General features: G+C 45.3%; 1 protein-coding gene and 1 long non-coding RNA gene across 3 annotated transcripts in view; one reads left to right on the forward strand and one right to left on the reverse strand.

Moving 5' to 3' along the window:
* The window catches only part of LOC309652466, a 66,530-nt gene that overhangs the window by 651 nt on the left and 53,573 nt on the right, over positions 1-12,306 (forward strand). For both annotated transcript variants that reach the window (XR_014258721.1, XR_014258722.1), the window contains exon 2: positions 1-3,756. This is a non-coding gene — a long non-coding RNA (uncharacterized lncRNA). The remainder of the gene's footprint in view (positions 3,757-12,306) is intronic.
* The window catches only part of LOC309652447 (arylsulfatase L-like), a 27,164-nt gene continuing 18,065 nt past the window's right edge, over positions 3,208-12,306 (reverse strand). The window contains exons 8-11 of the mRNA XM_082446246.1: positions 12,171-12,305; positions 11,634-11,796; positions 9,282-9,403; positions 3,208-4,620 (exon numbers count right to left, since the gene is read on the reverse strand). Of these exons, the coding sequence (XP_082302372.1) occupies positions 4,265-4,620; positions 9,282-9,403; positions 11,634-11,796; positions 12,171-12,305 (776 nt within the window). The 3' untranslated portion in view covers positions 3,208-4,264. The remainder of the gene's footprint in view (positions 4,621-9,281; positions 9,404-11,633; positions 11,797-12,170; position 12,306) is intronic.

Here is a 12,306-nt window from a genome sequence, read left to right on the forward strand (position 1 = left end):
GCTGGCCACCAGGATGTGAATCCAGACTCACGAGGGTCCAGGATGCCGGACTTCTACTCTATGGCCAAGGGGAGAGGCGTTTAAATGTGTTGGCCTCGCTGGACCCTCAGCCGACTTTCTGTGTGTGCGTCTGTTTGCGGGCCGGTGAGAGTTTGCCTGGTGGTCAATTCCAGATCCCCCTCCCCATGAGCTGCCCGCCAGTTCTTTTCTTTTTACCTTTTCAACTCATTTCTGCATGTTTACCAGATGGTGATTGGAAATCCGTGTTAACCAAAAGCCTGGGGCGTAACGGGGTGTTGGAATTTCCAGAAATGGGGCTGGAGATTCTGTTTGGAGCAGAGACTTTTGCCTTTTCATGGGTAGATTTAGTTGGCTTGTTTTTGACGGGGTGATGGCTTTAGCTGGATTCATTCTTGGGCGTTGTTTATTGCTTCACTCTTTGTCCTAGGTTATTGATGATTCTACAGGCGCTTTTATCAGTGGAGGACTTCTGGGGAAATACCACACAGATTGAGGCTTGGAGGGAGGGGCAGGAAGCCAGGAGCCCAGGAGTAGCTTTGCATGGAGTTTGGCAAGGGTGGAGACCAGATCTGATCCGTTGAAGAAATTCTACATTGGAGGCAGTCAAGATTCCCCAAAAATGTGCAGAACAGGAGCCCTGGGGACACTTGGGCCAAGTACCCTAACAAAATACAGGCTGTCCTGAGGGTTTTGGAATGGCAAAGAGGGATGGGGGCCAGGGAGCTGCTGCCCCGAGAAGTAGTATTTGGGGGAGGTTGCATAAGCAGGTAAGAAGGAACCAGGCATGGCTTTGTTGACATAAGAGAAGCCATTTTTGGCCTGAGCCATTTTGGGATCTAAGCCTGGCCACCATGCTTGCCCTTGAACAGGTCTTGGTAATGAATGATTTTTTTTTAATTAATTTTTATTGGAGTATAGCTGCTTTACAGTGTTGTGTTAGTTTCTGCTGTACAGCAAAGTGAATCAGTTTTACGTATACATATATCCACTCTTTTCTGGATTTCCTTCCCATTTAGGTCACCAGAGAGCACTGAGTTCCCTGTGCTCTACAGTAGGTTCTCATTAGTTATCTATTTTATACATAGTATCAATAGTGTATATATGTCCATCCCAATCTCCCAATTCATCCCACACCCCCCTTTCCCCCTTGGTATCCATGTTTGTTCTCTACATCTGTGTCTCTCTTTCTGCTTTGTAAATAAGTTCATCTGTATCTTTTTTCTAGATTCCACATTTGTTTTTCTCTTTCCGACTTGCTTCACTTTGTATTACAGTCTCTAGGTCCATCCATGTCTCTGCAAATAGCACAATTTCGTTCTTTTTTATGGCTGAGTAATACTCCATTGTATATATGTACCACGTCTTCTTTGTCCGTTCTTCTGTTGATAGACATTTAGGTTGCTTCCATGTCCTGGCTATTGTAAATGGTGCTGCTATGAACATTGGCGGGGTACATGTCTCATTTTGAATTATGGTTTTCTCTGGCTATATGCCCAGGAGTGGGATTGCTGGATCATATGGTAGCTCTATTTTTAGTTTCTCGAGGAACCTCCATCCTGTTCTCCATAGTAACTGCACCAGCTTAACATTCCCACCAACAGTGTAGGAGGGTTCCCTTTTCTCCACACCTTCTCCAGCATTTATTGTTTGTAGATTTTTTGCTGATGCCCATTCTGACCGTGAGGTTATAACCTCATTGTAGTTTTGATTTGCATTTCTCTAATGGTCATTAATGATCTTAAGGGAACCAAGGAGCAAACTGTTATCAGGCAAGAGAAGGAACAATAGCAAAGATAACAAACCAGTGGTAAAGTCTCCCAGTTCTGTTTCAGTGGTGAAGATTATTCTGAAGCCTCAACCACCAGATCCACTGGGACCTAAAGGAGGAGGATGATATAGACCTTTTCTGACCCTGTGACTTCAATCAAACCCCCTCATGAATATGCATGTACCCTGAGAGTAAAGCTTCCCCAGTTCTGCTGTTCGGGAAACACTGCTTTGGGAAAGGTCCCCTGTGTTCTCCCTACTTGCTGCAAATGATAAATCCTTCTCCTGATTTTGGCTTGGTTATGTCTTTTGGCTGCACAACCACCAAGAGGCGACCCCAGTTTTCGGGTAACAGTCCTGGGGTCTGGCCTTGATCTTATGGGTCTGAATTCACTTTGAGGAATGCAAAGACTGTAGTGGCTTCGAAGTATCAGGGACAAGGGTGTGGACGGGTCCAAGGGTGTGGACGGGTCTGGGAGGGAGGTGACAGAGCACAGCTCCTATTAAGTGGCCCAGAGGTGGCTCAGTGGGCCAGGGATGCAGGCACAGCTGGCCAAAAGCTCTGGCTCAGTGTTGGCTAAACACGCCAAGGAGAGAGGCCTCAGGAGGAACCACTGCCCACACCTGGATCTTGCGCTTCCAGCCTCCGGGATGAGGATAAATGTCTGATGTTTAAGACCCCCGTTTGTGGAACTTCGTTATGGCAGCCCTAGCTGGTACTAGGGGTGTGTGTGTGTGTGTGTGTGTGTGTGTGTGTGTGTGTGTGCACGCATGGACAGAGAGGAGATTGGGTAGGGGGTGCCTGGAATAAAATTCCCCCCTCATTCTCCTCCCTCCTGCTGCTGTCTCGTCCTGGGCTGGTCCAGTGCAAAGCCAGCGGGCAAGGGAGCCCAATCTCATAGTGATCTCTCAAAATAGAGAGGGTAGGACATTGCATACCCAGCACGCCTCCCAAATTCTGGGTTCCCCCGGGTCACTGGGGCATTTGTTCACCAAGGATCATTGCTTGAAAATAGTCCCAGTTTGAAACACGGTACGACCTTGTCAATGTTGAAAATGATACACCTACATTCTGTGCATTGGTCCCAGCCACATCTTAACCAGGGACAGTTATTACCTTTGGTCCCCACCTGACAATTATCTGGAAATCTGTGTTACATAGAAACATCTTCTGTTGGGATCTGAGCTCTTTCTGGGGACAGGGCAGCCTCCCCCAGGTGGCAGGAAGAACTCCACTCTTGACCTGCCTGTAGTGTGGTCTCGGCAGCCCCTAAATGGTGCATTTTACTTCCTGGCGATTCTATGTTACTACTTCTTCCCGTCCCTTTTGTAACCGAGCAGGACCCCATGGGGCCTTTCCAGGACAGACCACTGCCCCTCCCCCCATGGCCTCCACCTTCCTCTTAGCTGGAGAAAAAGTTTAGCCAAAGAAAAAATTTAATCAGGGAAATGAGAAAATACAGAAACAAAGGAAAATAGTTAAACAAGAGAAAATAATAATAGTTGAGCCATTAAACAGAGTCAACGACATTTAGTTCCTCCTCAAGGGCTGTAGATCGTATTCTGAGCCATATCCTTTGAGCTGTTTTGCAGACACTGAAATCCCCACCAGGTGGAAGAAGTTAACTGCATGCTGCCCACAAGCATGTAGACCCCCAAATCGGCTGGAATCAGATGGTTGATGATGTGGGCTCCCGATTACCTCACAAGCAGCCAATCAGAAGAATGCCCACGAGCTGATCATACACCCACAATCCCTCTCCTCAGCACGTAACACTTTTCTTCTTTCCCCTGTATAATCTCCGAGCAAAACTTGGGGGGTTGGGAGTTGGTTCTTTGGGACATGAATCCACCTTCTCCCCAGGATTGATGGCTTCCTCAATAAAGCTATCTTTCTTTTCACCCAACACTTGTCTCTCAGTATTGATTCTTTTTTTAAAATAATTTAATTTTTTAAATTGGAGTATAGTTAATTTACAATGTTGTGTTAGTTTCAGGTGTACAGCAAAGTGAGTCAGTTATACATATACATATATCCACCCTTTTTAAGATTCTTTTCCCATATAGGTTATTACAGAGTATTGAGTAGAGTTCCCTGTGCTCTACAGCAGGTCTTTATTAGTTATCTATTTTATATATAGTGGTGTGTATATGTAGATCCCAATCTCCCAATTTATCCCTCCACCCCCTTTCCCCCCTGGTAACCATAAGATTGTTTTCTGTGTCTGTGACTCTATTTCTGTTTTGTACATAAATTCATCTATTTCTGTTTTGTACATAAGTTCATTTGTACCAATTTAGTATTGTATTCCTGAGCGGCGAGAAGCTGAACCTGAGTTCGGTAACACTTTCTCCTTAGAGCTGGTGAAACGATTCAGCCCCACACAAGCAGACAGCTTGAAGTCAGGCCATTTTATTTTGACCCCAACGACGATCTCCAGGGAGCAGGGACCTAGTTTTCCTGGGTGGGCGGCTATTATGGGTCAGTTTCCCGATCGCACCAGCAGAGGGGGAACCGACCACAGCAGGGCTGGAGCCACGGCTTCCAGATGTTGTTCGGCATGTCCAGCTGCAGTGGAACCGGGCTGAGCGTCCGGCGATGGTCCTCCACGGCCTTTGTGATCCTCTCCACCACCTGATGGAATGAGGACTCCGTGTCTGGCGTGAGGGCGTGAGCCTCGGAAGGGTCTCTCGAGAGGTCAAACAGCAACGGTGGGTCATGATGGGCTACTTTGTCCCCAGAGCATGGGCAGACCCCTCTCCCGTAGCAGGCACTGGCTCCGTCTGGGTGGAACATCGGGGTCACGTAGTGGACTTTCCACACTGCCCCTCCTGGAGGAAGGACAAGAATTGGGGAGGGTTGGCATGGAGAAACAGGACACATTGCTGGAGAGCTGGGTGATTCACAAGTGCCAGGGGCTGGAAGCAGCCCAAGTGTCCCTCAAGTGATGGATGGACACACAGCATGGGGTCTGTCCACACAGTGGAATATTATGCAGCCATGAAAAGGAGTGAAGCTCTGACACAGGCTACCACGTGGATGGACCTTCAACACACGATGCTCAGTGAGAGAAGCCAGACACAGAAGGACACACAGTGTGTGATTCCGTTTATGGGAAACGTCCAGGACAGGCAAATCCACAGACACAGAAAGTGGGTTCATGGTTACCAGGGGCTGGGGGAGGGGGAGGGGGAGTGATTATTTAATGGGTTTGCAGTTTCATTTTGGAGGTGATGAAAATGTTATAGAGCTAGATGACGGTGAGGTTTGCATCCAGTGTGAATGTGCTAAATGTCACTCAATTTTTACATTTGAAAAGGGTGAATTTTATGGTTATGTGAATGTGATGGACTGAATGTCTGTGTGTCCTCCCCCCCTTCAACCCCAAATTCATTGTGGAGGCCTTGAGCGCCAACGTGATGGGATTAAGAGATAGAGCCTTGGGAGGTGATTAGGGTTAGACGAGGTTGTGAAGGTGGGGCCCCCAGGATGGGATTCGTGTCCTTATAAGAAGAGGAAGAGGCCAGAGCTCTCTCTCCCCAACATGAGGACACAGGGAGAGGGTGGCCGAATCTGACCCAGAAGAGAGTCCTCCCTAGAACCAGACCGTGCTGGCACCTTGATCTCATACTTCCAGCCTCTAGAACTGTGAGAAATCAGTGTGCGTTATTTTAAGCTCCCTGGTCTGTGGTATTTTGTTCTGGCAGCCCGAGCTAAGATGGTGAATGACAGCGCCACAGAGCTGTTTACGAAAAAGAATGAATTACTTGTCTGGTCAGTGGTTTCCTAAGTGAATTCTCTGAGGTTTAAGAGGGCAGTAGCTGTTCTCAGTGATGTTTTTCCCGAGCTTCTCTCTAGCTGTGAAGGTTCCACCAAGAAAAGGAGGGAAGGAGGGAAGGAAGGAGGGAAGGAAGGAGGGGAGGAAGGAAGGAAGGAGGGGAGGAAGGAAGGAAGGAGGGGAGGAAGGAAAGGAAGGTGGGAAGGAAGGGAAGGAAGGAGGGAAAGAAGGAAAGAAGGAAGAAAAGAAGGGGGGGAGAGAGCAGCACGCATCTGTAACAGACATCCTCCAGCGTCTGAGAAGACTTATTAACTAGAGGTCAGCTGGCACCAGACCTAGCTCAGCCTCAGGAAGCGATTTTGACCAAATGGAAGGAGAGGCTGAGGCTGTCCTCACACCAGCATTGCCCCCCGGCCGCGGGTCAGACCCAGAACCGCACAGCCTGAGCCCTGCGGCTTCCTGCTGCTTGGGGAAGGAGGCCCCCCGCTCTCCCTCTGGCACCCCCGGCATCCTCGCAGGGCAGCAAGTCTGGGGAAGCCACACGTGCAACCAGAGGGCAGTGAGAGGGACTCTGGTGGCCGTGCCTCTTCCAGGACCAGGCGGGAGGGTTCCCTTGGATCCTGGAGCAGGACCAGAGACCAGGGAGGGGGGCGGGGCAGTGCTGGGGCTGCTCCTGGGACCTGGGCAGGAGAGGAGGATGAGGCCAGGGATCCCCGTGCAGCCAGCAAGTGTGGGCAACCAAGACCTGTGCTCAGACGGGCATCCCGTTCCCTTCGTCCCAACAGCCACCAGATTTCCCTGCCCGAGCCCTGGTTCCCAGGCTGGCACCACTGTGGGTTGGTGTTTTTATGGGACCACGATTAAAATCTCTGGCTTCTGTTCCCTTCTAAGCATTTATGGTGACCTGTTGTCTTTTTTTTTTTTAATTAATTCATTTATTTATTTGGCTGCGCTGGGTCTTAGCTGTGGCATGTGGGATCTAGTTCCCTGACCAGGGATGGAACTCCGGGCCCCCTGCATTGGGAGCGTGGAGCCTTAACCAGAGGACCCCCAGGGAAGCCCTACGACCTGTTGTCTTAACAAGTGTCAGTTCTGTCACCTGTGAACTGGGGACAGGAATTGTCATCTGCTGGGGTTTTCAGGGTAAAATGAGTTCATTGGCATCGGGCGGACACTCATTCAATGTCCGTGATTGTTTTCATTGTTCAGCAAATGAGTGCAGAGAGAAGACACACAGAGTCCTAGGGAGGGGCTCAGGCCAGAGAGTGGTAAATAAACACCAGAAATGAGAAAACTGCCAAGAGTGCCGAATGCCTGGAAGAAAATACAAGCGGTCCAGGTGATGGAAGCTGGACGCGGAGGTTTGTGTGTGTGCAAGGTGCAGGGTGGGGTAATAGTGGAGGCGGGACGTGAAGGTCAAGAACGGAGGATGGTCAGCCTTCTGAGGATGTTCTCGATGGCAGGGACGGGTCGTGCAAGGGCCCTGAGGCAGTAACTGCAGGTTCTAGAATCACAGGGCATGGTTCTGCTGGAGCTTGGTGACTGGGGGCTCCTAGGGTCAGAGCTCTTGTTCCAGAGAAGGGGAGGGGCTGGCTCACGTCACAGGGAGGAATCGGTATGGTGGGTGGTCCTGGAAAGGTTTTCATGGAGGGCCAAGTGGACAATGGGAGTGGGATGAAGAGTGGACCTGGCGAGGCCGATGAGGGGGCCTTCGAAGAGACATGGCAAGTAGGAACAGGGGGCTTCCCTGGCGGTCCAGTGGTTAGGGCTCCACGCTCCCAATTCAGGGGGCACGGGTTCGATCCCTGGTTGGGGAACTAAGATCCCACATGGCACGTGGCATGGCCGAAAAACAAAAAGTTAAAAAAAAAAAAAGAAAGTAGGAACACATTCTCTATCTACCTTGAAAAAAAATTGAGATATTTGCCCAATAACTGAGAGAAGAGAGGTTCAGTAATGGGGCAGCCACTGGGTAAAGGAAAAGAGGACGGACGTTGATCCCAGGTATCGGTGCCACTCACCGCAGCGCTTGAAGGTTGGGCTGTGGAACTGAAGGAAAGTTTACAAAAACCCTTAAAAAGGGAAATCTATAGTATGCGACTTAAAAAAATCAAAAGCGTAGCAATAGAAATCATCCCTAAGCATAAATGCTGGTAGACTGAACTGTGCAATTGAATGAAAGTTTTTTAAAAAATTGTAAAAGGGGAAATCTATAGTATGTAAGTTTAAAAAAGCAAAAATGTAGCAATAAAAATTATCTGTAAGCATAAATAGTTGTAGATTGTGCTAGGTAATTGAATGAAAGTTTGTGTTTTTTTTGCCACGCCCCATGGTATGCAGGATCTGAGTTCCCCAATCAGGGATTGAACCCGTCCCCCTCTGCAGTGGAAGCACGGAGTCTTAACCCCTGGACTTCCAGGGAACTCCCTGAATGAAAGTTTTTTAAAAAAATCTTAAAAGAGGAAATCTATGATATGTAATTCTTAAAAACCCAAAAATGTAGCAATAAAAATCATCCCAGATGATGATACTACTGAAAAGGATGGACAGGAAAAGGAGGTAGATTTTTTAAAAATCTATTGGTAACTTCCTCAAATAAGGGAGATTCCAAAAGGTATCCTTTTATTCTTGTTTCAGACAACTGGACATGTCCAGAGAATGGTTTAGAGGCATAAAGAAAAAAGTGTGAGTTGAATTGCAAGAGGTCTATCAGCCTTCCCAAACCCTGGAAGAAAACCAAGTCCTTAAGGCAAATCCACAAAAAAGAGAGAAAATGTCAGGGCAAGGCAGAATAATAGAAAGGGAAACAGAAATGAAGAAAAGAGAAGAAACTCAAAGAGCTGAAAGTCTGTTATCACAGACCAAGGTGGAGGCAGAACTCAAGCAGTTAGAAAATTTAAAAATACAGTTGTTTAGTAAATCCAAGAGCTGGATTTAAAAAAATTCATAGAATCAGATTCATAGAAACAGAAAACCTCAAGCAACTCCAGTCAGACCATGATGGAGAATCTAGCTATAAATATGGAAGCAATTAAAATACAATGAAATGACTTGGTAAGGGAATAAAGTACTTGGTAAAACGAATAGTTGTTAAATAAGAAGTGCAGAGACATAACATGCCTCAGTTTGGGAAAACTTGATATTGTAAAGATACTACTTTCCCCCCAAAATCATTTATACGTTGAAGACAATGGCCACTGATATTCCTGTGGGATTAAAAAAAAATACTTGCAAATGATTTTACAATTCTTTTGAAAGGACCGTTGGGCCAAAACAGCCCAGAAAAGTTTGAGATGCAAAAATTATTCACTAAACATGTCACTGCTTGTTTTACAAAGTTATCATTAATATAACAGATATGAGATGGTGTCATGAAGTTAGGACACATGGAAAGCAAATGCACATCAAGAGGACAGACTAGAAAGGTTAGAATCAGGTTGGAACACCTGTGTGTGTACAAGTGTGTGTGTGTGATGATAAAAGTTGCACCTCACCTCATGGGGCTGGGGGACAGGAAAGCCATAGCCATAGGCTAAACCATAGAATTCCCTTCCGATCACCACAGGATGATCGACTGCTAAAGGACGTTGCCGGCGTCAGAAGAAAAATACCGCCAAGAAGGAAATAAAGGAGCTCGTGTGGAAATGCAAGCCATAAAGAAGCAGAAAATGAGAACGGAGGCCAAGACGTGAGTCCTTCATGCAGGCTACTCACCGTCCCGTTGGTGCCACCGGGCTGCGTGCAGGAAGCTCTCGCAGTAGTGCATCAGGAACTCGTGGCCCGAGTGCTGGGCTGTCCCCAGCAGCAAGGGCAGCAGGTCCCGGCCGTCAATCACCCTACAGGCAGGAACACAGGGACTCAGGGCGGGGCTGCTGGAAGGGGGGCGTGAGCCTTAACAAGCCCAGGGCAGCCCTGGGGCAGTCAGCATACCATCCGCCTGCACACAGCGCCTTTGGCTAAAAGATCTTGGAGGGTCCAGCTTGCTCGGCTGAAGTAATGGTCCACCCAGCCTTATTCTGAAGGCACAAATAGGTGAACAAAATGGAAACACCTGCTTGGTTTTATATTGATTTGAGCTTTAAGTCGTTATAGAATATGCGGTATTCTTCAACAAGACCTGGAATCATTTCATAAATATATATAATAAAAGAAATATATATGCATATATAGTGTACATATATACATTATTATATAAAAATATATATACATTATATACACAATATATATCATTATACACAAATATACATATATACAATATATATGCAATATATAATATATACACAATATATGTATTATATATTCAATATATACACTATATATTATATATACTGTATATACAATATATATACATATACACATACCATATACATATACCATAGATATGTGATATATATACCCACCATATATACATAAAATATATGCATACCGCATAGACACACCATATATATAGCACATATATATAGACACTATGTATATACACAATATATATCATTTCCAAACGTGTATTCATATACACATACACACATATGTTTACATATGTGTGTGTATAAATATATATAAATGTATATATAAATAAAACCAAGCAACAATATATAGCTGAATTTTATCTTCTAGCAAAACACATTTGTGATATACATGATGGACAAATTTTTATTTTTAAAACAAATGAGATATTATAAATTAATATTAAAAATCAGCAGCCAATTAGGAGAAAAGAAAATCAACCAGAGACATGATATTCAATGTAAGAAAAGAGAAAACAGGAGAATGTAAACTATAGGTCTGTAATATTCAACATCTCTGCTGATAAAGCAATGGAAATGAAAACACACATATATATGTATATGTGCATACACACATACTGTATGTGTCGTTTATATATATAATAAATAAATTACATGTATAAATTAAATTGATTTTAGTTCTATTATTTTAAAAATAGATACTCTCACATATGGCCAGTAGCAATTCCTAGGGAACAATTTGACAAAATGTATCAAGAGATTTAGTAAATGCCCATACACTTTGACCCAGGAATTCAACTTCCAGGGATTTTTACTAAGAAGATAATTATGACAGGCAGTAAAATGACAAAGCCAGTTTTTTTTCAAAAAAGAACAGGGCTAATGTCCACCTGTAAGAGGTTAGTTGAAAGAATACTGTAAAGCCATTAAAATTTTTGTCCATGCATAAAGTGTCTAAACATATATAGATATGTACATATATATCTATAGATATATACTGACATATTTTATACAAATATATAAAAAATATATATAAAATATATCTAAATATATATAGTATATAGGTATCATATAACTTAATTATGTATTCATCTATACGTTGTCAAGTTTATGAAATAATTTTATTTTCTTTCTATTCCTCCCAAATTTTCTATAATTTTTAAAGGAAGAAAAACTGGAATCGGGCTTCCCTGGTGGTGCAGTGGTTAAGAATCTGCCTGCCAATGCAGGGGACACGGGTTCGAGCCCTGGTCCGGGAAGATCCCACGTGCCGCGGAGCAACTAAGCCCACAAGCCACGACTACTGAGCCCGCGAGCCACAACTGCTGAGCCCGCGTGCCCAGGGCCCATGCTCTGCAACAAGAGAAGCCACCGCAATGAGAAGCCCACGCACCATAAAGGAGAGTAGCCCCCGCTCGCCACAACTAGAGAAAGCCCGCGTGCAGCAACGAAGACCCAACACAGCCAAAAATAAATAAATAAAATAATAAATAAATAAATAAATAAGAAAAACTGGGATCATGAAAAGTTCCTACCACGCTACATCAAAAGGAATCACTTGTGATGAATCGTTAGTAAATTCATTGATGCATTTCAGTGACAAGCATCCTTAAAATCAAATGGCTCCACTTAAGACTGAGGAGAAGAGAAGGACATTTTGTGCATAAAATGAAGCAGACATTGGATCCCAGCAGAGAATGATGAGCGTTTTTCCAGATACTGATCTCACGGATGTTTTATGCCAAACGAAAGTGACAGTGATGTTTGACATACATGTTGGCTCTACACAAAACGCAACTGCCTTCTTTGGGCTGCTCTGTACCTGTCATGGGGCACCTGGCCACCCCCCAGCTGGACCACAGTGGGGAAGACATCCATCAGGCTGGTGGGCTCGTGGATCACGCGGCCAGCGGGCAGCACCCCGGGCCACCGGAGTATCCCCGGGACCCGGATCCCACCTTCCCAGCCGCCCATGCCTTTGCCACCTGTGTTCAAACATGAACAGGAAAGAATGTGATTGAAAATCCAAAGTGGTTGCTTACCCGGGTGGTTTAACCTTTCCATTTGTTTTAAATCTCTCTTTCTCTCCCTCCCTCTTTAATTACATGATGACATTTCATTCCTCCCTGGCAGAGCATAGATTTTGTTTTATTTATTAATCTTGGTGTTGGTTTTCCACCACACGGGGGTCAGGACATGGATATCTTTGGGGACATTATTCTGTTGACCACAACAATCATTTGGGTTCCTTTGGTTTTTGTGACTTTGCTTTGTAAACTCCCATTCCAGAGCAAGGGTTGGGAATTACTGGGAAGAGATAAAGACAGTCCTCATGGATCTGGGAACGTCTCACCCTTACCTTTATATATCCCATTCCAGCCACCATATTGATTGTTTCCAAACTGAGCCTCTAAGGAACCCCCGTGATCCGACGTAAAATAAACGAGGGTACTATTGGTCAAACCTTCCGTGTCCAAAGTATCAAGGATCTGCCC

Source organism: Balaenoptera physalus (assembly GCF_965194825.1).
Source record: "Balaenoptera physalus genome assembly, chromosome: X".
Classification (NCBI taxonomy): domain Eukaryota; kingdom Metazoa; phylum Chordata; class Mammalia; order Artiodactyla; family Balaenopteridae; genus Balaenoptera; species Balaenoptera physalus.